This window comes from Gouania willdenowi, chromosome 9, assembly GCF_900634775.1.
Source record: "Gouania willdenowi chromosome 9, fGouWil2.1, whole genome shotgun sequence".
Lineage (NCBI taxonomy): Eukaryota > Metazoa > Chordata > Actinopteri > Blenniiformes > Gobiesocidae > Gouania > Gouania willdenowi.
The window spans coordinates 9,934,968-9,960,911 of NC_041052.1; the positions used below are offsets into that span (position 1 = coordinate 9,934,968).

General features: G+C 37.6%; 1 protein-coding gene across 4 annotated transcripts; it reads right to left on the reverse strand.

Annotated features, from left to right (window-relative positions):
• Positions 1 to 5,058: 5,058 nt before the first annotated feature.
• ubac1 (UBA domain containing 1) lies at positions 5,059 to 24,872 on the reverse strand. 4 transcript variants are annotated; one of them, XM_028457959.1, is made up of 10 exons: positions 24,434 to 24,872; positions 22,275 to 22,395; positions 21,362 to 21,435; positions 21,165 to 21,269; positions 20,953 to 21,055; positions 19,592 to 19,700; positions 19,157 to 19,451; positions 18,962 to 19,048; positions 17,579 to 17,717; positions 5,059 to 9,528 (listed from the first exon to the last, which is right to left on the reverse strand). In XM_028457959.1, exons 1-10 carry the CDS (start codon positions 24,569 to 24,571, stop codon positions 9,413 to 9,415), a joined length of 1,287 nt encoding a protein of 428 aa, XP_028313760.1. In that variant the 5' UTR covers positions 24,572 to 24,872; the 3' UTR covers positions 5,059 to 9,412. The 4 variants fall into 4 exon arrangements, with proteins under 4 accessions (XP_028313760.1, XP_028313758.1, XP_028313759.1 ...); XM_028457957.1 differs by having other exon boundaries at positions 21,150 to 21,269; XM_028457958.1 differs by having other exon boundaries at positions 21,165 to 21,272.
• Positions 24,873 to 25,944: the final 1,072 nt, after the last annotated feature.

Genomic DNA, 25,944 nt, shown 5'->3' on the forward strand with positions numbered 1-25,944 from the left:
GGTCAGGCCTTATAAAAGGGCAGAGGCTAGCTGTACAGTTGCCAAATCACTATACCGACATTCTATCCGTACGAAGCGCCCCTCATTGGCCAGTTTAGGTCACGTAACCAAGACTAAACCAAACCCTAAGCCTAAAAATTGTTGCGATATAGGGTTATAACCTAACCCTAACCCTAAGACACTACGTACTTGTACTTCGGTAAACGTACCAATAGCACCGGCAGTTGTCCATACGGCAACTGTACGAATAGATACTTTCTAATCACAACAGTTAGAATTTCATTTTGCGAGTACATGAGCCTCGTTATAACTTTTTAAACAACATTTCTTATGTCAGCGTTTAATGAGGTCACATAATTCTGCACAAACAGCAGACTGGCCCTTGTCCAACGAGGGACTTTAAGTAAAATCCTGAGAGCATCGTCGTATGGACTTTAGCTTTTGTATAGCAGCACCACAAGTGAGCAGAGTGTTGTGCGGTAGGCTTTAAACTAAGCTATTTTCACATTTTCTGTACACATTCCATATTTCCGTGCTAGCATGTTAGCTTGTGCATGCAATTTACAATACTGCCTCTGGATGTCATCATCATCATCATCATCAGAGAGGTCATTCCTGATCATGTGACCAAGGTATTTCACTTTTTCCCCCACAGCCAATTCCCCTCCTGACAAGTAGAATACAGGAAATACTGCCTTACACTGGTCTCTAGTCCTCACTGCCATCACTACACTCTTTAGCAATAAACTTGATGTCATTTTTCTCACCATATTTGAGCAGTTGCTGCAGGCCTGGATGACATGATGACCAGGTCATCATCATAAAGTAGATGGTTAAACAGCCTTTCCCCTATCATACAGCGTGTCTTACAGTTTTTCAATCTTTGTGAGAGATCATCCATGTATAGGTTAAAGACCATGGGTGACAAAATCCCACCCTGCCTCACCCCATTTGTCATAAAAAAGAAGTTGATATCGCAGTTCCCTATCTAACCTGAATTGTTTGTTTCGTGTACCAGGTAGAGAGGAACCCCTTGTTGGTGCATTTTAACAAACAGTTTGCCATGGTTGATGAGGTCAACGCCTTGCAGGCATCTAAGAAGCGCAGAAACATCGTGGAGTTCTGCCCTCTGTAATTCCTCACAGCCTCTTTCAGGGCATAGATGCACATATCAGTTCCATGTTGACTTTTAAAACCAAACTGTTCATCAGTGGTGATAACATATTTCTGAACTCTATAAAGGAGTATGATTTCAAAAACCTTTGACATCACACTGGTCAATGCAATTGGCCTGTAGTTATCAAAACTGGAGATTTTCCCTGTTTTATCCTTGACAACAGGAACAAGTAGAACGGACAGCATAGAGCTGGGCAATAAATCATACGTTAACATTGCTGTAAAATAAAGCAAGTAATACCACAACTCTATGACTGGCACATTTTAAATGCTCTGCTGTGATTTGATCCAGGCCACAAGATTTAGTGGAAGTTTCCTGATGGCTTCAGCTACTTCCTCAGTAGTGACGACCACAATGTTGGGAGAGACATCACCAATATTAAAATTTCATTTTTTTTACACAATTAAATAGGTCACTATTTATGAATCGTTTTACCATTAAAAAATAAATAAATAAATAAATTGAGATATATGCTACAAAAAAAAGAGAGGCTAAGACGCCCACACAAAAACTATTAATAGCAATAAGTCTAACAAGGTAATGAAGAGATGAAAAACAAATTGGAGGAAAGATAATACATTTTTTTATGTATTCTACAGCTGATTTAAAACATGGGTCAAAACTGACCCTTTATAATAAGAGATGCTAACAGAAAGCTAACACAAAAGGAAGGATACATTTTAGGGGGTTATTTATCTTTAATTGTGAGTAATTGTAACTGAACTTTAATAATTGAGAAAGTAATTGACTTTCGGGGGAAAATAATAATTTTTCATTTTAATCTTTATTGGAAAAAATGCTTAGTCATTTGTTCTTCTGTAGTGCAATTAAACATAAACCTTCTATCACCTAATTATTATTATTATCATTATTATTATTATTATTATTATTATTATTATTATTATTATTTATTTATTTATTTATTTTTATTCAGGTATTATTGAGTTACAAATAGTTACAAACCAAAAATAGTTAAGTGAAACTTGAATAAAACATGAAGTCTCTCTAAATTGCAGAGAGAGATGCTTTACCTGCAGATCTCAGGTAATTCCTGAAACAAAAGAAGGAAACGCTTTGTGTAAAAATAGCAAAAATATTTACAAAACTCCATCTTCCCTGTAAGGGTCAAAGACTGTCACAAAACTCAACAATCAAGATTAAGGTGTACCTACACGGTCAGAATCAGTGACTAAAGAACAAGTGAAAGCTTCTAGAACTGAAAATAAAACCAACTAAAAACTATGAAGTGATTTAAGAGGCCAAAAGAGGCTGAAACTAAGATCCATCACTTGAGCTTGAATCCACCTTTACAAGAGCGACAGCTGGTAAGCCTGGAGAGAAACACTGGGATCTTGAAGTGGACTAAAGAAGACAATCCGACAAAAACAAGCTCACATCTCTACAGCAACTGTAAAAGAGTCTAAACGCTCCAAGATTAGGGCTCTTGAAAATACATTGGGTATTGAAAAATTGAAAAGAAATTAGGGCTCTTGCCTCAAAGGCGAGAATAAGATTGGACAAAAGCAGGCTGTACAAAAAGAACTGTGGAGTGATTTGCACACCAAGGGTGGACAATGTATATGGGCTACTCCACATATTGGGTAAAAGCTCTGAGTGCTACAAAGTAAATTTAACCAATAAATATCAGCAGAGAGAAAAAGATAGTTCACGTAAAACTGAAGAAAATGCTAAAGATTCTGCAAAACAGTGGGAAATCAAGATACATCATCTGTTCAGATAAGGGAGTTAAGGCAGAAAGGAAATATACAGGGAACACTTGAAGTAAAAGATCATAAAAAACAGGAAAAACTAAATTGATACACTATTATAATATGTTAAGGTTTCAATCATCTTTTTTTCAGGAAATTTACTTTGATCTCCTGACATGTTTCGACTGTCAACTGCCAGTCTTCTTCAAATGCGTCTGCTGATCGCTTTGATGTGTCCCTGACTCCCGCCGAGTAATTCCAGCAAGTTCTTTTTGAATAACATGTTAAGGTTTCATTTATATAGACAACCTTTTTTTCAGGAATAGTACTTTGATCCCTTTCACATATTATTCAAAAAGAAGACAAAATGAACTTGCTGGACTTACAAATTGGTACACATATGGTGTAGCATGGCATAAGACACCAAATAAAAACAGCATCAGTCAGAGGAATATTTAGGACACACCAGCATGACTCAACACTATTTGACAAAAGCCTTTTCAAAGAGTTTTGTGCAGACAATAAGGAACACACTTTATTAAGAAATGTGATAGTGCGCAGTGTCACAGGAATCCCCCAAACCTGACACACCTCTGCTGACAGTATCATCATAAATACCCGCAGGGTAAAGTCACCAACTTAGCGTCAATTCCAATATGAACGACTTTGTTTAGGAAATATGCAATCTACTGTACTTCAAATATGAGCTTGTTGAGAAAGTAGCTTTGTGAACTCACAGCAGGAAGCTGGCATGTTTACCTCATGGCCACTCCACTTCCTCCTAATAAACCTTTCTCCCTCTGCGGTAATAAAGAAGATCCATTTTCTTTTACACCAAAAAGCAATTCAAGGATTGGATAATGATTATTATTGAAGAGTATACTGTGTACATGATGGTGACAAGCAGTTTTTAAATGGCAGCCTAGATTGAATATGATATACTGGGCCACAGTATATCAGCTGCAGGTTATCATGAGTAACAACTTCTTGCACCGTAAGTTGTGAATCGTTTACTGCAGGGGCCACAGATTTTATGCTGGAAAAGGAGTATTTTCAGCACTTCTACGATTACATAAAATACAAAATATTTAAGAAACTGACAATATTAAAGCAATAAATGACATCAGTCCCAACAGGATATTCACTTTAAATTACCTTGATTTCGTGACCAATTTCTATTCAATTAAGGGAAATGTTATGTAATGACTTGAGGAAAATTAAATGATATTGTAAGAATTTTTTGTCTTTTTAACAATTTAACATAAAAAATGTCTGCTATCACCTGGAAAACTGTGAGCCCCTGTAAATATAGAGTTTCATATACATAATGATTTACGTTTTTCTGTAAATTCTTCTGCAGGCCGAATTGGATGATCCAAAGGACCAGACTTGGCCCCCGAGCCTCGAGTTTGATACATATGGTTTACTGCTTTAAGTTTGAGCAATTTTACTGTAGCTTGAATAAGGGATTATTGTTCCTGGTTAATATGACATTAACTTATTATTATAACCTCTTTCATTGTTTAAATTAAATTCCAACAAATCTAAATTTGTCAATGATTTAAGTTATTTTCCACAAGCAGGCTTTTCAAAATAAGGTGTTCACATATTTTTTATTTTGTTTTGTTGAAGAACAGATAAGGATACATACATTCTTTCAAATGTATATTGAAGAGAAATAAAAATACAAACTTACACTCTAAGGCAGAGATAAGCAGCTGTTATCACAGTGGGGGCTGCAAACGTGACTACGTATTAAAATTCATGTCAGTATTTAAAATCAAAACTATTCTGTGGATTAAGACTGTAACAAACCAAGGGTTTTTGGAGTAATTTTGTGATTTTTACTTTAGTTTTTCTATGCATGGAGTCATTTTGTTTATTTCTCTGTTGTCATGTTTTTGTTGCATTTTGTCAATTATTTTGAAATAATGTGTGTATCTGTTGTCATTTTGTGTATCCGTTATTTTGTGTGTGTGTTTTTTTTAATGTGGTTTCAGTGTTCCTTTTGTGTGTTTTATGGGCTCATTTTGTGCTTTTGTTTTGGTGTCCACCAGTTGCTCGTCTACTCTAATGTCCAGTTATTAATTATGCTTAGTTCATAAATCATTAATATGATGCAGGAGTTTACCTTAATAATGACCAACCTATAATGAATCGAAGACATCCAGCCACAAATAAAATACCTTTAATGCAGTAGTGATTCAGATGCCAGTAGCCGCATGAGGCTGTTTGAACAGACTGTCAGTATATTGCATAGGTTGTTGATATGGGACTGAGTGGAAACTATAGTCAACAACGCCAACAACCCTCGCTTCAGCATTCCTGTGGGACAGAAATTCACTTTGACTGCTTTTATTCAAATCAACTGTTTTCAGAGAAATTAGAATCTCACATTAACGCTTTTCCCCTTAAATGTCCGATGTGCTGTTTGTTTTTGTCGATGTGTAGTGGGAGATGATGACAGTGTGCCAGTCCACGGCTGGAAGGCGGTGAGAAAGCTGTTTGATGCTGATGATGAACTTGGAGAGAAGTGTGTGGAAGGCCTTCTTCACTCAAAACATGGTGCACCACAAATAAACCTATAGCAAGGAGTTCACATTCCATACGCACATTGTAATAATGGGTTGTAAAAACAACATTTGTAGCATACTGTTGTTCACATTTGTTGATTACCTTCAAAGTTTGCTAAAAAGTGTATAAATAAGAGCAAGTTACTGGATTGGCTCCGATATAAATAAGTAATAACACTCAGTTTAAACAGACATTTAACCTAAAAAAAAGAAAAGAAAAAACATTTCCAAATATTGCATTTACAAAACCATTTCTCAAATATGCTCTTGGACAGAAAAAATGCTTGTCCGATGAATTAAAGCTATATTTTGTTGACCAATTTCCAATCTAGCTGGGGCTGAGCTGATGTTTGCCGTAACAATAAGGTTTATAGAAATTATGGCAGCCTCCCTGAGCAGAAAGTCACATCGACACCACATTTTTAAATACTGAAAAAAAACACTCGAAAGCCTCCATGCTTTTGAAATCGTCATTACGATTCAGGCAAAGCTGCACCGCCTGCAGCCAGGTGTTTGTAAAGTACTCAATGCAAAGGCTTCTTCTGTATCACACACTGCCCCAATGCAGTTTACTCATCTACAGCACTCAAATCTATAAACAGAAGTCTTTGCTATTGCACAGAAATACAGTTTCACCCCCCACACACACACACACACACACTGGATATACATCTAAAGACAAGGCATGTTAAACAGTGACATTTTGGTTTTGTTGACGACTTTAAATGCTTGTTGAATTCACACAAAAATAAACTCAAGTAAAACAAAACGTCTACACTAGTTGCACCTCAGTGTTTCGTATTCCTCTGTGTGCGTGTGTCAGAATTGGGGTCAATTACATTTTTAAATTACAATTACGTCTCAATTTTGATTATGTTGTCCAGCTTTTTTTTTTTTTTTTTCCAATTTCAATTATTATTTCCCCCTGAAATCAATTACATTCTCAATTACTAAAGTTCAATTACAATCAATCACAATTACTGAACCTTTAATAAACAAATAAAAAAGGCCATAAAACTTAACCATCTCGTGTTAACATCTCTTATGAAAGGGGTCAGTTTTGACTCATGTCTTAAATGAGCTGTAAAAAACATTAAAAAATATTATCTATCATCTAATTTGGTTTTCATCTATTGGTTACCTTGTTAGGCTTCCTAATCAATGAAAATATTGGTATCAATATCTTCGCGTCCAAACATTTTTTCTGTCAGTATACCCCTGAATTTAAACTTAAAAAAAACAAATCAATAAAAAATGGAACAATGATGAATGAATGGGTAAACTAATGATGATTTAATAATGATTAAATAGGTCTATGTGTAAACATAACATGGTTCCACAGTTTTGCGTTTAATTACATCATAAATGACAATTTTGTATACAATGTTCATGCCAATTACAATTTCATTCAATTACCTGAACTCAATTAAAACAGCAACATATTTTCTCAATTATTATTATGTCATAATTGTAATTAAATACCAATTACGCGATTAAAATTATAACTGACCCCAACCCTGGTATGTGTGTGTGTGTGTAAATAGAGCAAGACATAACTGCAAAAAGAAAGATTTTTTTAAAAGGCAAACTTTTTTATCCAGGCTCAGTTTGGTTTAACATCGCACTGCAGCCTGAGGGGGGGAAATGCACCGCCCTCTCTTTAGTACGAGTGCTAAATGAGCGCGCCATGACATGATATGACATTCAAGAGCACATAGACGATATACACACAGGCCTAATACATGTTGTAAAACATGACGAAGATGCACAGTTTCAGATTAAAACTTTGCTCCAAAAAAGGCAAAAAAGTCACTCGAGGATTGCGACGCGGTTGATTAGCTTGTAGCCTCACAGGCATGATTAGTGAGCGAGGTAATGTGTTCAAAAACCTGTTTTCAACAAGCTTCACCGATGCACAACTTTGACCCCTGACCTCTGTACGTTGTAGGACTTCCTTAGGTCTCAGAGTGAGGTATCAGGAAAAAACCTCTGTCAGACTAAAAGGACTCATGACTCAGCAAAACCTCCGAAACTGCCTCACTTGTCAAACCAAACTCTATCAAATGAAACGGCCTCAGGCTTCAAAATAAAATTTGTCAGACTCAACGGCCTCGGTACGTAAAACATGACATGGCGTTTTATTTTGAAGGAACTGAAAGTACACACAATTTTTTTAAAGCTAAGATACATCAACTTATTGATTAATAAATAAATCGTTAAATTAAATGGTAACACTTTATATGAAGTTTTATACATCAGGCTGACATTACACTGTCATTATTATGACATGACACCTGTCATTATTATGACATGACACCTGTCATTAGCATGAATAAGGTGTCATAAAGCCTGTCAAGTGTGGTTCGTAACCCCAACTCTACCAAATCTCTCCACCTAACCCAAAAAATGCCAACATAACTCAATCTGTCATAAATTAGCGTAGGGTGTCAGAGTTTAGCAAACAACACTTAATGACAGCCTTCATGACACCTTATTCATGCTAATGTCAGATAATGACAGCGTAATGTCAGCCTTATGTGTAAAACTTCAAGTAAAAAGTTACCTATGAAAAGTTGATATAACAACCTTTAAAAATAAACAGAAAATAACAGTTTTCAACTTACTCTCGTATTCGAGGCAGCACATATTGATGATGTCATGTTTATTTCCAGATTCTTCAAAATACATCATGTTGTGTTTTACGGCATGAGGGGGTTTTATTTGAGGCTGTTTACTCTTTGATTTTGAAGCCTGAGGTCGTTTCATCTAACGGTGTTTGGTTTGACAAATGAGTCCGTTTTGTCTGACAAATGACAGGTTTTCCTGGGACCTCACTCTGAGAACTGAGGTTGTCCTAAAATGCACACCGTACCTCAACGCAAGTCGTTTGGATACCAACAGGAACGGGAGAGGAAAAAACAGAAGTAAAAGATGATACGGACCAGAGGAGTTTAGAGAGACAGTTGCGACATCTCCTTTCACGCCAACGGGACCATTTTTTTCTTTATAGCAATGCGGTTCATGGAGTCTCAAAATAGTTCCTGGAAGTGAGCAGTTGACTATTGCAGTGCAATGGATCTAGAGAGGAGAAGACAGTTTGTGATGCATTTTTTATTAATGGTAAGACGTTTAAGTAATCATACTGAATATAATTATTAGTATCAGTGTATCTAAACCCATTAACGTGTGCATTAAAGCATGTTAATGGATTATTATTAACATATATTGTATATACACATACATAATACTGTATAAATATTGTAAATCAATGCAGTTATTGACGACAAATTACCAAAAATCCCAGTGATGTCTCTCGGAAAACAATGGATTCAAAATGCCCGCCAATAACTTGCAGGAACTATTTGAGTCTCCTAGAACCACATGACGGTCAAGCATTTTGAACTTCCGTTGTCGCAACTCTCTCTCTAAACGGCTCTGACACGGACCAAAGCCTTCCACACATTCACCACTGATGATGAAACCATTTACAGAAACAGCCACCCCTGTGATTGATATTTTAAATATTGCAAAACGTACATAAAGTGTAGTCGAAGTGTAAACATTAAGTGGATGTTGAATGTCCTTTTTTGTACAAGAACGAATTGTAGAAAATAAATCCCGTCTGTCGTATCTATAAACGTTTTATCATTAAAATGTAAAAACAACATACTAAATCTGCATTTATATTACTGTGATAATATTGTATGTTTGTGTATAAGTGTGTTTACTGTACTGTTATAAATAGTTATAGTTTTACCATTTTATTTCATAAGTCCTCTGGCTTTGTTTGTACAAGGCAAAACAAAAACAAAACAAAAAGAAACAATGCGTGTGTCTCTACCACACATTCATACACACACACATACAGACGTGTGTGTTTGACCTCGCACACAAACACACAAACAAACAAACAAACGCACACACACCCAAGCTGCCGTGGTCACCAGGTGGCTCTATGTTCGATTGAGAGTTTGGAAGATTCTGGATATTTGGAGCATGACGGGGCCGGTTTCTGGGTCGTTCATCCACTGTGTGCTGTTCAGTGGGTTCTCCAGCATGTCTTCAAAAGCTGCACAAACAAAAAAAAAAAGTGGTTAAGGAAGCGGGCTTGTAATCGAAGCGTCGCTAGTTCGAATCTCACCTGGGCCATCACTGTGGGATGTTGAGCAAATCCCTTAACCCTAACTGCTCCTGGGCGCTACACTGAGGTTGCCCACTGCTCCTCAGGGGTGGGTTAAATGCAGAGAACAAATTTTGTGTATGTAGCTGTACATATGTGACGAAAAGGCTCAATTATTATTAATTATTATATCTTTATTGACAGTGTAGGTGAGATTTGTGGCTCTGACATTTTCAGAGTCAGATTTACAAATACTTGAACCCATTTCTAGAATAGCTTAAATTCACCACTCAATTGGCAGTTTTGCACATTGAATACTGGTTGTGTTTTATATCTCATGTCTCTGTGTGTGTGTAATAATGTTGATATATTTGACCATGGAAGGACAGTATATTCATAGCGTCTCAGAGAAAGAGCGCATTTGTGCTGCACCCTCATTGTTTTCTTAATTTGTCATTGCAATTCCACAATTTATTCTAAAAAAAAAAAAAAAAAAAAACTGCGGTGTATTCATGGTCTTACCTTTACTCTTAGTGCAGTTCTCACAAGGCCAGTGATAACATTCAGTTTAGAGAGACAGGAATGTTTTTATTCATTTATCTTTTAATAATTATTACGTTAAAATACGGGATATTTACGGGAAAATACTAATACGGGACGATGACGGGAAAGAGGGGTAAAATACGGGAGTTTCTCGGCCAAAACGGGAAACTTGACAGGTATGTTTATTCCCCCTTTCTTTTTCTCTTTCTCATGGCCCGACCCAGTGGCCCAGCAGGGGCCCACTGTCCCCGTACGCCAGTCCGCCCTTGGTTAGCATTAGCATGTTCTATAGTAGTACTTCAGTTTCCTCCCACAGTGTGAAAGCATTCATGATTCCAGAATGTTCATTTTGTCTTCTTTTTTTAAATAATCTGTTATGGTTTCATTTATTCAGACAAACTTTTTTACAGGAAATCTCCTGATTGTTTTGATGTATCCTTACGAGTTCTTTCATAAGGAAAGCATCAAAGCTTTGCGACAGGGAAAGAACTCATACAAATCAGTAGAAGCCTCTGAGGAAGACTGACAGTTGGCAGTTGAAACATGTCAGGAGATCAAAGTAAATTTCAAAGTAAACTTCCAAAAAAAAAGTTTGACTGAATAAATGAAACTTTAACATACAAAAGCATTCATGTTCATTCATCTACCACAACCACTGTTGCCACAGTTAACTTGAAAATGTAATCTGAGTTCCGGTAATGGTGGATGAGGAGTAGACACGTTTTCTCCCGCTCCTGAACTCATTGCATTATATCTCTAGAATTACCCCTTTTTAATTGGAAAACACCGTAAGCATTGATGTTTTGACACTGAAATGACTTCCAGGACAGCAAAACAACAGCAGCTTCGGAAGGATTCTCTGCCCAAGGATAGCACGATGGATGGCAGTGTTACAATGGCCGCGCTCACTGGCCTACTGGAGGAGCATAGGGCTGCCTTGTCCGTGGAATTTAGAACCACTATCTCTGCACTAGAGTCAAAGCTGGACATTGTGCAAACTACCCTGAACGCTCACGGGCAGAGCATCTCATCACTGGAAGCTAATGCGAACTTGGTGAGCGATCGTTTGGACTCGTTGGAGACTAAGTGTGCAGAGCTAACTGCTAGCAATGCTAAGCTAAAAGCCAAAGCCGCGGATTTGGAGTCACGTAGCCGGCGGAATAACATCCGCATTGTGGGGCTGCCAGAGTCAATCGAGGGCCCTCAACCAACGACCTTTTTTGCCTCCCTTCTGCACGAGCTTATGGGAAAGGATACTCTGCCAACCCCCCCTGTTTTGGATCGTGCGCATCGATCCCTGGCCCCAAAGCCGAAGCAAGGCGAAAGACCAAGGCCAGTGATAATCAGGTTTCACAGTTTTCAGACTAAGGAGAGAGTGATTCGAGAGGCCCGGAAAAGAAGATCTGACATGCAGTATCTTGGTAAGCCCATCGGACTTTATGAAGACTACACCCTCGAGGTGATGGAGCAGCGGGTCGCATACCGGGACGTCATGCAGCAGCTGTATAAGCGGGGGCTGAAACCTTCACTTTTCTACCCGGCCAAGCTTCTGATCACTACGGAGGGAGGGGAAAGACTGCGGCTGCCGTCCGTGAAGGATGCTGAAGAATACCTTGCTGCCAAGCATTCTTAGTGAGATCTGCACAGGACACACTGAAGTTTTTTTTTTTTTCCCCTCTTTTCTCTTTTCATTACTAATGCGGTGTTGACCTGCTGAGCTTTCCCACCTGGTGGCGGGAATCGGTACTGAAGCTCAGTTCATTTAATTTACTGGGTGTTGTACTTTTCCAGGTCTGCTTTGCCCAGTATATGCTTTTCACAAATATACATTTTCAGGAGGAATGTTATCTCTCTCTATATATATCTACACTATTTTACAGATTCAATGGTGAATTAATATACATATACTGATTGAATATTTCATTTTGCAGATAACCTGTTAATCCATTCATGTATAATGTTATTACCTGCACATTCCAAGTTCTACATCTTACGAACACTTTAAGCAGCTATTTTATACTAATTTTGACACGATTACCTCTTCAATTTATATATTTATTTAATTTCTATTTTATTACATTATATTTTGGATGTTATAATATTTAGTTCTTACCGTGGAAACCTTGTTGCCTTAGATGGGCTTAATTTCACACTCGCTGCTAAGCAGTTGCTATACCTTGTTCTAGGGGTTCATTCTCTGTATGTTCCCTGCTGCAATGGGAGCGGGAGTGACTGGAGCCGGAGTGACCGGAATAGGAGGAAGAGTTTTGTATCTTGTACGATACAGGAGTTTTGTTTTCCCAAGGGACTTACTTGTTTTGAATGAATGTGTGTGTATGTCTTTGGGAGTCCAGTTTTTTGTATTGTGCCCCCCCTCCCCCCCCCCCCCCCCACTTTTTTTTCTTTTTTTTTTTTTTTTTTTTTTTTTTTTTTCTTTTTTTTCTTTTCTTTTTACAGCTCGTTCAGCCAACTCTGAAGGTCCATTTTGATGTCTGGTAGGACTATCCGCTTTGTTTCATGGAATGTCAAGGGAATGAACAATGTTGTCAAGGCCAACAAGGTAATATCGCACCTACAACACCTTAGGGGGGATCTGTGCTTCTTACAGGAAACTCACCTTCGCAATTCTGAAATTTCTCGTTTGAAAAGAGCTTGGATGGGTCACGTGTTTCACTCTGGTTTTACTGAGAGGGTGAGGGGTGCTGCGATTGTTATACACAGGGACATCACTTTTGAACCGTCTGTCACTATATGTGATCCTAATGGACGCTTTGTTATAGTCTCGGGCAAATTGCAGAATACTCCTGTGGTTCTGGCTTCGGTGTATGCTCCCACATGGGACGACGAAAAATTTATATCCAAATTTTTTTCCTCTCTGCCTAATCTATCAGACCATCTCATCATTATTGGGGGTGATTTTAATCTGTTGCAGGATACAACTCTTGATAAATCATCTACAAAACAGACCACACTAACAAAATCGGCTGCCACCTTGAAATTTCATACTGACCAATTGGGACTGGTGGACCCTTGGAGGACCAGGTTCCCTTCTAATAAGGAGTTCTCCTTTTTCTCTCACGTTCACCGTACCTACTCGCGAATTGATTTTTTCCTGGTGGATAATAAGCTTTTGCACAATACTGTTGCCTGTGAATATCACAGTATAGTAATTTCCGATCATGCCCCTACATCAGTTGACATTTCTTTTTCCCCCTGCAGACAGACTCACAAATTCTGGAAATTTAATTCACAGTTGCTTTCGGAAGCTAAATTCAAAGATTTTCTTACTAAAGAAATAAATTTCTTCTTTGAAATTAATGACACGCCTGATATCAGCAGTGATATACTGTGGGATTCCTTCAAGGCTTATCTACGTGGGCAGATAATTTCATTTGTATCCCATTTTAAAAAAACAGAACTCTCTAAATTAAAAGAATTATCAGATAGAATACATATTTTAGATGCTGAATATGCCACTAACCCTTCAGCCGCATTGTATAAGGAAAGGTTGCAGTTACAATCCCAACACGATTTATTGTCAACCAGTAAAGTGGAGATTCAGCTTTTACAAACAAAGCAAAGCTTCTTTGAACAAGGTGACAAACCTGGCAAACTTTTGGCATACCAAGCCCGAGCCGCCAGTGCCTCTAGACATATACCCAAAATAATGTCTCCGAATGGGTCAATCACAATGGATCCCATGGAAATATGTAATACCTTTTCTTGTTACTACTCGACACTTTACTCATCTGAGATCTCCTCTTGTATTTGGTCAAAGCATAATTCTCTGGACTGTTTACCATACCCTCAAGTAGACAATGATGTATTTAATAATCTGGGAGCCCCCATAGCAGTTGCCGAGGTCCTAGAGGCTATCAGCTCTTTACAAAGCTCCAAATCTCCTGGACCGGACGGATACTCCACAGAATTTTTTAAAACGTTTTCCAACATGCTAGCTCCTATATTGGTGAGGGTATTTAATGATGCGTTCACAAATGGGAGACTACCTTCTACATTTTCGGAAGCATCAATAACCTTGCTGCTTAAGAAGGACAAAGATCCCCTCCATTGTGGCAGTTACAGGCCCATTTCACTCCTCAATGTTGACTTTAAAATTTTATCCAAAGTACTCGCCACTCGCCTTCAGAAGGTCACTCCAACTCTAATAAACCCAGATCAGACAGGCTTCGTCTCTGGGAGACAGTCTTTTCATAATACTAGAAGGTTGTTAAACATTATATGCTCCTCATCAGACTGTAATCCAGCCGAAATCATTTTATCACTAGACGCAGAGAAAGCATTTGACCGTGTGGAATGGGGCTACCTGTTCACTATTTTACATAAATTTGGTTTCAACCCTAACTTCATATCATGGATTAAGCTTCTTTACACCTCCTCCGTGGCTAGTATTAATATTAATGGAATAAAATCAAAATCATTTTCCTTATTCCGTGGCACCCGGCAGGGATGTCCTCTTTCTCCGTCCCTGTTCGCTCTTGCAGTTGAACCCTTAGCCCTATGGCTTCGTAACGAAAGGAAATTTGAAGGGATTTCTAGATTTGGTATCTCTCACAAACTATCCCTATATGCAGATGACCTTCTGCTTTATGTCGCCAACCCAGCCTCATCCATCCCTGCTATCTTAGATATTTTAGAACAATTCAGAGGGTTGTCTGGCTATAAAATTAACCTGCACAAAAGTGAGTACCTTCCAATTAACTCCTCTGCAGAGAACCTCCCATCCTCCCTTTTTTCATTTAGAAAGGCGACCCAAGGATTAAAATACCTTGGCATTATTGTGACGAAATCACTCTCCGAATTATTTGCTAAAAATTTCATACCACTACTCGAACGCTGTAAATCGGACCTCGCTAGGTGGTCTACTATCCCCTTGTCTCTTGTGGGACGTGTCAATCTAATCAAGATGACAGTTCTTCCCCGTTTTCTTTATATTTTTGACCATGTCCCGGTATTCGTCCGCAAATCTTTTTTTTCCACCCTTGATCAGTTGATTAATTCATTTTTATGGTGTAACAAACGAGCTCGCATAAAGAGGTCGACTCTCCAACTTCCCAAATCCCTTGGAGGTTTGGCCTTACCGGACCTTCGTCGTTACTACTGGGCTAGCAATGTCAATAAAGTCCTTTTCTGGAACGTTAAGGTTGCTCCCAAGGAGCGTCCTCTATGGGCCGTCATGGAACTAGCCTCCTCACCTAACGCATTATGGTCAATCGTTTGCTCACAGTTACCCCTACCAACCAAACGTGTAGCACAGAACACTGTTGTTTCTGAGACCTTAAAAATTTGGAGTCAATTTAGGAAACAATTTGGTCTACATTCCTTATCGAAATTAGCCCCAGTCTTCCGAAACCCTTTATTCCTCCCATCCTGCTCCGACCTTGCATTTGAATCTTGGTCAAACAAGGGTCTACAGACCCTTGAAGACCTCTATATTGATGGTGTTTTCCCTTCATTCGCAGACTTGTCAAGAAAATTCACTCTCCCTCAGTCTCATTTATTTCGTTTTTTCCAGATCCGGCATTTTTTGCAAAACCGGTTCCCTCACTTTCCCAATTGCCCCCTTGAGACCTTGATGGATTCCCTTCTTCGTCTAAAAATAACGCAGAAGTCCCTAACTTCAATCTTATATGATTCAATTTTTAGAATGAACCCGACCTCCCTGGATTCCCTGAGAGCTGTCTGGGATCGAGATCTCCAGATAACTATATCTGATGAACAATGGAGCCGTATCCTTAATCTCGTTCACACATCCTCAATATGCGCTAGGCACAAACTCCTACAGTGCAAGATCCTGCACAGGAGCCACTTCACCAATGCAAGGTTAGCTAGGATTTATCCAGATAGAGCGGACTCCTGTAACAGATGTAAACTCGGACCAGCTGATCACATGCACATGTTTTGGTCGTGCCCCAAACTTTTAGAATTTTGGCGTGCCGTTTTCGACACGTTGGGAATGATCCTTAGCCGCACAGTAAACCCTGACCCTCTCGTCGCTCTTTTTGGATTGCCCCCATCACTTGATTGGCCTAAAACCTCACAACATATTATTGCTTTCACTACCTTGCTTGCGAGGAGGCTCATCCTCCTCAAATGGACGCATGCATCCCCACCTACACATAATAGATGGATTCAGGAGATTTTGCGATGTGTGGGACTTGAGAAAATCAGATTCTCCCTGAATGGTTCCTTACAGGTCTTTTATAAAATCTGGCGACCTGTTTTACGACATATAGATACTTTGCACATTGAAGCTGAAACACAATGAACTGAGTTGCTGATTGTCCTATTTATTTATTCATTTGATTTTCTTTTTACTCCTTGTTTTAATTTTGTTGTTGTGAAAATTTTTTTTTTTTTTTTTTTATAACTGTAATTATTTAACCCCTGACTTGTGATTGTCTTGTCCACCTTGTTGTTTGTGGTGTGAATGGCCGTGATTGAATGATTTGTCTCGTTAGGGAAGGGTGACTTGTCCTTTAATGCTCCCTGGATTTATGTTGTGTTCTACTGTAACAAGTTTGATCCAATTGTGGGGTTACCACTGATGCACATCTGGTATATTGTTGCGTTGTACCTTCCCAATGTAAAAGCCAATAAAAAAATATTTGATAAAAAAAAAGAAAATGTAATCTAACTACCGATTACTTCTTTAAAAGAAATGTAGTTACTTAACTGATTACATGACGCTAAAAGTCACCGAGTTAGATTACAAGTTACATTCAGCAACTGCTGACAACACCCCCCACCGCCTCAAGACTTTTGGCGACACTCACTTTAATGCCCCACCCACCACCCACCCCCAACAAAATTTGTAAAAAAAAGTGACCTTTATTGAAAAAAACTAAAAATGGTTTTTCTTCTTCTTCAAAACTCATAACATAAAATTTGCAATGACATATTTTAAAACAGTTATGTTGAAGTTATTTAAGTGCAAAGATTTATTTAAACCAAAATATTTTTCATGCTCAATGACCCCCGCCCCCTGCCATGACATCACGCTCCTAGCCCCTCAGTGCAATTTCAACAGTAACGTATCGCCTTACAAAATATTACCTAAAAAAATGCAAGTTTTTGTTAAAAAAATAAATAGACAGTCTTTCTTGACTTCACTTACCATAAATACTTGAAAAAATAAAACATAAAATAAAGTTGTTTTTTACCAAACATATTTTCTCTGTATGTTTCTGTCATCATCATATTTTGTCTGAGTATGTGACACGTGAGTTGTCCTCATGCTGAAAGCATAACTTGTTACAGTGATTTGGATAAATAACTTTAATCAGACTACTGGTTTGAAAATAGTAATGCATTTACTTGTTATGGAAAAAAGTGCTCAAATTGGAATTACGCGTTACTGAATAACCTATTTATACCCTTCTATGATGATGACAGTGTTTTAAATTAAAGAGAGTCCATTGTGTGTGGTTGACTGTACCTAACAGAGTCTTGGGGTTGGTGAGGCCCAGTTGAACAACTGGATTTTCTAGGATGGCTTGAAACAACGGGCTGTTGGTGTCGATTCCTTTGTCTAGATCTTCTGGAGATGGTTTCCTGTCTCCCAGCAGCCACTCACACTGCACAGTATATTTAAAAAAAGACAAAAAACAAACAAAGAGAACTTATAGATGTCATATTGTTGATGAAACAATGAATGATTTAGTCAATTTCCCATTCCCTGCATAGGGAACCTAAGCATAATCTCCCCCCAAACTAGATTCTGGAGCTTTAAAGTCCTTTAATGTACTCTAGTGTATGAATACTGAGTTCTCTAAGATGAATCTGTTTTCCAAACAATGAACATTGATAGGTTTCATCAGAGACAACAATGAGTCACCCACAAGGGAATCAGTCCTGCACCTTAATGCTGTACCAACAAGCTCTAGTGAACAAAAGTAATGAGACACATCATGTTAATTTACATAATATTAGTCCAAAAGCTGTGCTAGTCATTTTAAACTGCTGAGTGTTTATTGTTCACAACTAGGAAGACTCTCTTAGTTCATTAAATCAAATGACTTCCTTGGTTAACTAAAAACGCTGACCTGTTCACTAGACTCACCAAACCTTTGTTGGTGTAGGAATCACTCTGTTATAACCAGCAGAACACAATTTCAGCTCACTAACTAAAGAAACTAATGTTTAACGAGTGGCAGGTTTGGGGATTATTATAATTGCATCCGTGCAGTTTGTAATTAATTACAATTATGATGTAAATATAACTGAAAAAATATTTTATAAAAACTGTAATTGAACACAAAAATGTGGAACCATGTAACAGTTCTATGGCTTACATATACGCAGGTAATTATTAAAATATGTTTTTCATACCTATTTTACCTGTCAGTTCTCTTGAGGATCATTTTACTATTAAAAATAAATCAAAAAATTGAGGGGTATACTGACAGAAAAAAGGCTCAGACGGCCACAACAAAAATATTAATACCAATATTTTCATTATCAGGAAGTCTAACAAGGTAACCAAGAGATGAAAAACAAATTAGATTGTTATTATTTCTTGTGTATTTTACAGCTGATTTAAGACATGGATCAAAACTGACCCAATATCATAGGAGATGCTAATAGAAAGCTAACACAAGAGGTAGGTTATGTTTTATTTATAGGGTTATTTATTAAAGTTTCAGTAATTTAATTTGATCTTTAGTAATTGAGAATGTAATTGTAATTGATTTAAGGTGGAAAATAATATTTATAATTTTAATTGGAAAAAATGCAGGTCAACTGTAATTGTAATTTAAAAATGTAATTGACCCCAACCCTGCCTTGTGGTTAACACTACTGTACATCATCATCCACGTACCGCAGCATCTTGTTGGTTGTTATTTACTCTCAGAGCATCAATCACTTCTTTTTCATCAAATCCCATCTCCATCAATGCAATGACAGCCTGTATATAGAGATAAAAGCCCAGTGTAAATATCCCAAAAACTCACATAAAAACAGAGAAATGTGTGATAGTTGATCAGTGTTTCCACCATTATGAGCCGACACTCACCCTAGAGTCTGGCCTGAACTCCCTTTTCCTCCGGATCCTTTTAAAGATTTCAGTGAGTTCATCCTGTCGACTGCTCTCCTCTGAGCTGGACTGGCTGGACAGGCTGCGCAGCAGGTTGGGACCTGAAGCTGAGGCCATGGAGGAAGTAGAAGGACATGACGTGGCAGGAGCAGCAGCAGCAGCAGCAGCAGCAGCTCCTGCTGCCCCAGTGGAATCCTGGCCGGGTAACGGTGAGTCTACAGACGGGTCGTCGACGTGCTCGATCAGCCACTCCATAGCCTGGGTTACTGACATGCTACAAGCAGGTTGAAAATGTTGGGAGGAAATGGGTTCAACATAGCATATTCTGAGTTAAAGAAGTGTCATTAAAATATAGCTGTGTTATTATGTTTTTGCTCTTTATTTGTCATTCAGAAAGTTAAAGTTCTGTCTTACTGGTTAAGTCTTAGAGCTTTGATTGCTCTGCTCTCAGGAAAACCCATCTCAGTGAGCTGCTGTAAGGCCGTCTCATCCACCCGATCCTCTTCGTCCTCGTCCAACATCGCTATGAGAAACAAAAAGACAATAAAGCTGGACTGAATGGACAGAAATTCCTATTTTATTATCTTTTCAACAGTGTTAAAAAACAATCCTCCCTTTACAATACAAGTACATTTCTTCCAAACTCAATGTCCTTAAAATGTCTATACTTGTATTGAAAAACATACTTACAATAAAGAAAAAAAAAATAAACTGAAAAGAAAACAGAAAAAAAAAGAAAAAGGTTGTAGGTCAGAAACGGGGTGACACTGAAAAAAAGTTAAAAATTATTTTCCCAGCTTCCACACGGACAAAATTAATTTACAAAAAGCATTCATACAATTTGATATTTCATAAACAAAGTCAAATCTATGTTGTTTATCAAGATATCGTTAACTTTTTTAACTTGATTGCAGGATAATCTGCAGAATGTGTCATCAGAAATGAGATCTAATATTGATGAGGTGCATTTGTTAGGACCGTGTTTCTGTGGTGTTTAGCCAACCTGAGAGTCTTTTAAAATGAAAAACACCCCCTATCACTCAATTAATACCCCCTTGTTTTATTTACTGTACATGTTATTTACATGTTTGCCTCTGAACTCTTTTCTGCAGCAAGAGCAACAGTAGCTTACAGGTTGTACAGTTTATTCTGATTTAGAACAGATTGTTTCCAATTCCAGTTAATACAGGCCTGCTTTCTTCCTGATATTCTTAGACTAAATATCATTGACTTCAGAGATGCAACTAGTAAAACTAAGTAATTCACTTTTTTCCTGGTATGCATTCACACATATTTTATATCAGGGAAAATATTTGCTTAAAACATTGGTAGTTTGATAACCTTCAACAGATTTGTATAAAAATAAGGCCCCATTGATGTCGTAAATGTCAGTAGTCTTGAAAACCTGTCTTGTGGATACATAAAGTGTCTGAAACTGGATATGAAATTACTCATTATGTTTCACTGCACAGAAAGACTGCTTTAGCATGTTAGCACTGAGTTTGACCTTGTTATTGTCTTTGGGATTGTTTCTATGCAACATCAACAGGTTTGCTTTGTGTCAGGAGCTTCAGTTGTCCAGTGGAAACTCAAACAAAACTATTACATTTTGTCCAAAAACAAGATCTCGATTCACTTTACTCAAGCTTTTATTTATTTTTTTAAGCAAATGAACATACTTAACAATTAATAAGTTTTATTGAATGAAAAGTTTCCTGAAGGCCAAATAAATCATTACATACTACCACAAGAAGTTAAACAATGATGCGTTTTACCGTTGGCTTTCTTGAAAAGTTCAACGGCATCAGGATTCAAGGCAAGAAGCTTCTGTGCGACTTCGATGAGAGAGACTAGGATCTTTCGGAGTTCTGTTTGAAACTACAACAACAACAAAAACATACAAATTGTTGAAAGCTGCTGAAAAATGATGATGTGGAAATTGTGATTAGCATTTCTTAAAGTATGTCCTCGCCTCTGAGGTCCTTACGTCTCGGATGTTGTGCTGTGTGACGGTGCGATCGGTGTGGCGGGTGGAGAGGCTGGCAGTGGCTTTCAGGATTGCGTCTTTGTCTGGAGCTTTGTTGTCTTGTTTCTTCTGAGCAAAAAGCCAGAAAAATTAAAAACATCAACGAAGGCTCAACACAGATTGGTCTACTGTCATTTTAGGCCGGAGACTTCTCTTACCTTTTCTTCTGAGCTCACGTCTGCCATCTTTGGGGCGGTCGGTGGCGGTCTTTTCTTTATGAGCAGCAGAACATCTACAACACAGCTGAATTAATTAGGGCTGGGTATCACCAGGTACCTCGCGATACGATACATACGATAACAATATTATCATGATACAGCGATAACCGATATATCTCAGAGAAAATTCACCAACAATACATTATCACTGAAGAAATTCAGAATTTATCTACTGCACTGAATCCATTTCATAGGAATTACAAAACATTGTCAATCAATTTCACATGAATGACAGCCAAGTAAAACAAAGTGTATCCTGCACAGTGGCTCTTCTTAACACCACAACTAGTCCTCCAAAACATTAACAACGTTTGTGCAAATTAATTTTAAATCATTAAAAACAAAATGAATGCAAAAAATAGTCATTTCAGTGCTAGTGTTTTCAACTTCTCTGTAAACATGGACACATATCAGTGCTGCTTAACAAGCAGAATGAACTTGTTTTATGAAAACTGGAATATTTCACTGCATATGAAAAATAAACATTTCAGTCAGTGCATTATAATATAAACAACTGGGTGGTCTGTGAAAACCTGGGCACACATTTTAACTTATGCTTACCACCATGTGTAAAGTTCAACTTAAACCTGCACTGCAGACTGCACATACATTTCAGTGCTAATACTAATATCAATTTGTTCTTTGTAAACTTGAAAACCTGAGAATATTTCAATTGTGATTAGTACTTCACTTGTGTAAAAAGGAAAAAAAGGGAAAAAAAATTACATTAAAAAACAACAACAATATTCGGCACTAGTGTATCGATAAGACAAAATACCGCGATTGATCGTATTGATATTTTGGCACACCCATAGAATGAATACATTCCTTGTGTTTTTCCTGTGCCACCTACCTTTGTCTTTAAGGTTTTCCTCTGCAACCGTTTTGGTGTCATTAAGGAGTCTTTCTGTAGCAGCGTGTATAAGTTTATGGTGGGTGAGTGTTTTTGGATCTTCTAAACTTCCATGGACATGCTAGAAAAAAAACACAACAAAACAGTTTGAACACATATAGCAGCACAATATAACAACGATCTCTCTACAGAAACCAGATGATCGCTGCAATTACGGTAGGTGTGTGTGTGTGTGTGTGTGCGTGTGGTCGGGGATATCGATCATCGGCCAAATGTGTTGTGAAATATCGGCACGTTGGATGTTAGCCCAAAATCCAATATTGTGCATCACTAACAAATCCTTTATTAACAGTAATATCCAGTTACATTATTCACTTGTGTCAAACTCAAGGTCCGGTGGCCAAATTCGGACCTTTAGAGCAGGTTTTCTCAAATGGGGGTACATATTGGCACTAAAGGGGGTACTTGAGAGAGAGACAGTGAGAAATTAACAAATAAAAGCTTTAAAAATATATAAAATGTTTCTGTTATGGGAAATGATAAAAAAAAAAAAAATAGAAATCAATCTATTCAGGAGGCACTAAATACTGTTTCATTTCATTTAATGTGAATTCTTTAAAATGTGTGTTATCACTGTATTTTCATAGTATTCTGAGCAAAATGTTTTAGTCGGACAAAGGGAGTACTTGGATTCAGAACTAAGAGAAAGGGGTACTTGAGTCTAAAATATTTGCTGTATTTAGTGCCTCTAAATAGAATTCTTTCTATAGATTTGATCATTTCCAGACTGGTCCTCTCCCTCCTGGTGTGGGACCAAGATTGACCCTAGTATTTTCAGCTTATGTTCTAATCAAGATCATTTTCAGTATCATTATGTTTATCTTTTTTTTTTAAACTAAAAATACAAATTATAAAACCCCATATTTTTTAAGGCTTTCATTTGTTAATTTTCCACTCTCTCTCTGCTTTAGAGCAGCGATTCTCAACTGGTGGGTCGGGACCCAAAACTGGGTCGCGGAACTGTACTGAGTGGGTTGCAAGACAGCTGGTCTAAAATGAATAAATACTTAATGTCTCTCATGTTGGACTTATCTTTTATTTTGAAAGAAACATTTCTTTCCACAGGCATGCTGTGAAATGCATGTTGCACGGGAACATATATGGATTTATGTTATTAAGGTTATATGTGTGTGTGTTTTCAACAGCTATGTTTGATAAACTAAATTTGGTTGGTTGAATTCTAATTTTAAAAAAAAAGTGGGTCACGATTTAATCACCATGGCAAAATGTAAGTCCCAGGGCGAGACCAGTTGAGGACCCCTGCTTTAGAGCATCCAATGTGGACTGCAGGAAAAAGTAAAGGTGACAGAGAAAACAATTATCATTTGGTAAATGACCAAATAATTCAGTGATTGATATCTCAGCCCTTCCAAATACACAAATTCAAAACTGGTTTCCCCATTCTTATATCACACAACTGCAGTCACTTTTAATCACAAATTGTGAATAAAAAAAAAAAAAAAAAAACATTTATATATATATATATATATATATATATATATATATATATATATATATATAACTTTTTCTACAATTTATAAAATCAAAAATTACACCACTATTTATTTATTTAGGTGAAGTGCTGATATCTGTCATATATTGTATAAATAATGTATATTATGAAAGTGTAAACTGGGGCACAATAATGTTAAAATTTCTCTTTTAAAATCTGTTGTCCACTTGAGATTTCATATTTGGCCCCTGAACTAAAACGAGTTTGCCACCCCTGGACTTTAGATAAACAGCGATAAACCTTGAGCAGCAGCTGCTGCTGTAACAAGTTTCCTGAACTCCAGTATCACTTTACAGTGTTTTCTGTGCTGTCAGGAAAAACAAACACTCAGTGCTCAAGTTCATCCTATAGGCCATAGAAGGACAGATGAGACGGGCTGTGTAATAATAGCAAGTCTGGGGTGCAGTGAGGGGATGTTCAAAGAGAGAGAGGCAGAGGGGACACATCGGACAAGGGAAGTCAGGCTGCTAAAGTATAAATAGCAAAAATAAAGCTTCCCAGTTACTATAAATACAAACAGTGAGAGTGACAGTTTAGCCAGGGAGGACTGCAGCCATAAAGCACCAGTGGAAACACAAACACCTACATGTTTCAAGCACCTCTCCTTCAGTTTCTCCACTGTTGTGTCTTCCGTGACCTCCTCCAGCAACTCCGCGCCGTCCATGGTGCAAATGTGGATTTTCAACACTTTACCGGCGAATATCTTCTCCTCCTGCACGAACATCGCTGCAGTCCAGACGCTACAGACAGCTCCAGTCTACTGACGCTCGCTAGCAGCGGTTGCTATGTGCTTCAGGCAGAGCTAGTGTGCTAACCAAGGCTAGCCCCGTAGCTTGTAACTCCCCCGACAACAGAACAAACGCAGGCTCCGGTTAGCTGAGGGCCATTTTTGCTTTCCTCTGTCAGTTTTCGGTAGTGTCTCCACCGACAGGGTGGTTCAGTGTCCGTCCAGGTGATTGTTTTTCCTTGTTAGCACAGAGGAACCAAACGAGCGAATTTCCTATTTTTACTGTGACGTTTGAACTATGAACTTCAACAGCACAAACACTGCATTCTGGGAGCTGTAGTCCTTATGTTGACATCCCAGCGTTGCCAGATACGGCTGATGTTTACCCTTCACGTTATTAGCTAAAAATTATAATATATTTTGCCTCATAAAGGAAATAAGGATGACTTTTATATGGAAGCTTATCTGTACTATAATTCAATAAAAAAATTTCAGTCATAAACAAAATTAATAATTCATAATCCAAACTGCATTTCAATTTTCTTTTTCAAGACTTATATTTTCAAAATGAAACAGCATTTCTGTTAATCCATTTTAAATTGCAATTATGGTACAGATATGTTTCCATACTTTAAAACACCACATTGACAGTGCAATAGTTCAAGTAAGGATTTCTTCCAAAAATCTAAAAATAATAAAACATGAGTTGGTTCAGTTGGGAGTTTGACATAAAGTTGACTCACCATTTTAAGTAAATCTCTAAAAGTTTTTTTTGTGTAGCCCATTGTGTCAGTCGTTGATAAATCTAATGTTATGTTTGAGTCCCAGGAAGGTATTCAAATTTTAATTTATTTATGCATATGTATGGAAGCCCATTCTCACCAGTAAAAAACTAAACAAACACAAACTAAGAAAAGTTAAATAATAATACAACAAAATCTAAAATTATGACATACTAATTATGTAGTATCTCATAATTACAAGATATTATAATTCTCATAATTATGAGATACTGAACAGGACTGAACAGTATATTATAAAAATTAATGATTGATGTAATTTTGCTGCTACCAGTAGAGGGCGACAGACTCAATGAAATAAGAGTAAGCAGCAAATTAATACAAGCCTTCCTGGCACCAGTCTTTCAATGTAAAATATTGTTTACTCTTGAGTGATTTAGTTATCAATAACAACAGATGATTAGTATTTGGCATGTCTATGTTTACTGAGTGGTTGTGATACAATGTACGTGTCAGTGATGGATATACAACCATTCCAGCTTAAACATGGGGTTCAAAAGATGGATTTGTCCAGTAGTTTTGTAAACTTACTCTCAATGTGTAAAAGACAGCTTTTAAAACACGTGTCCT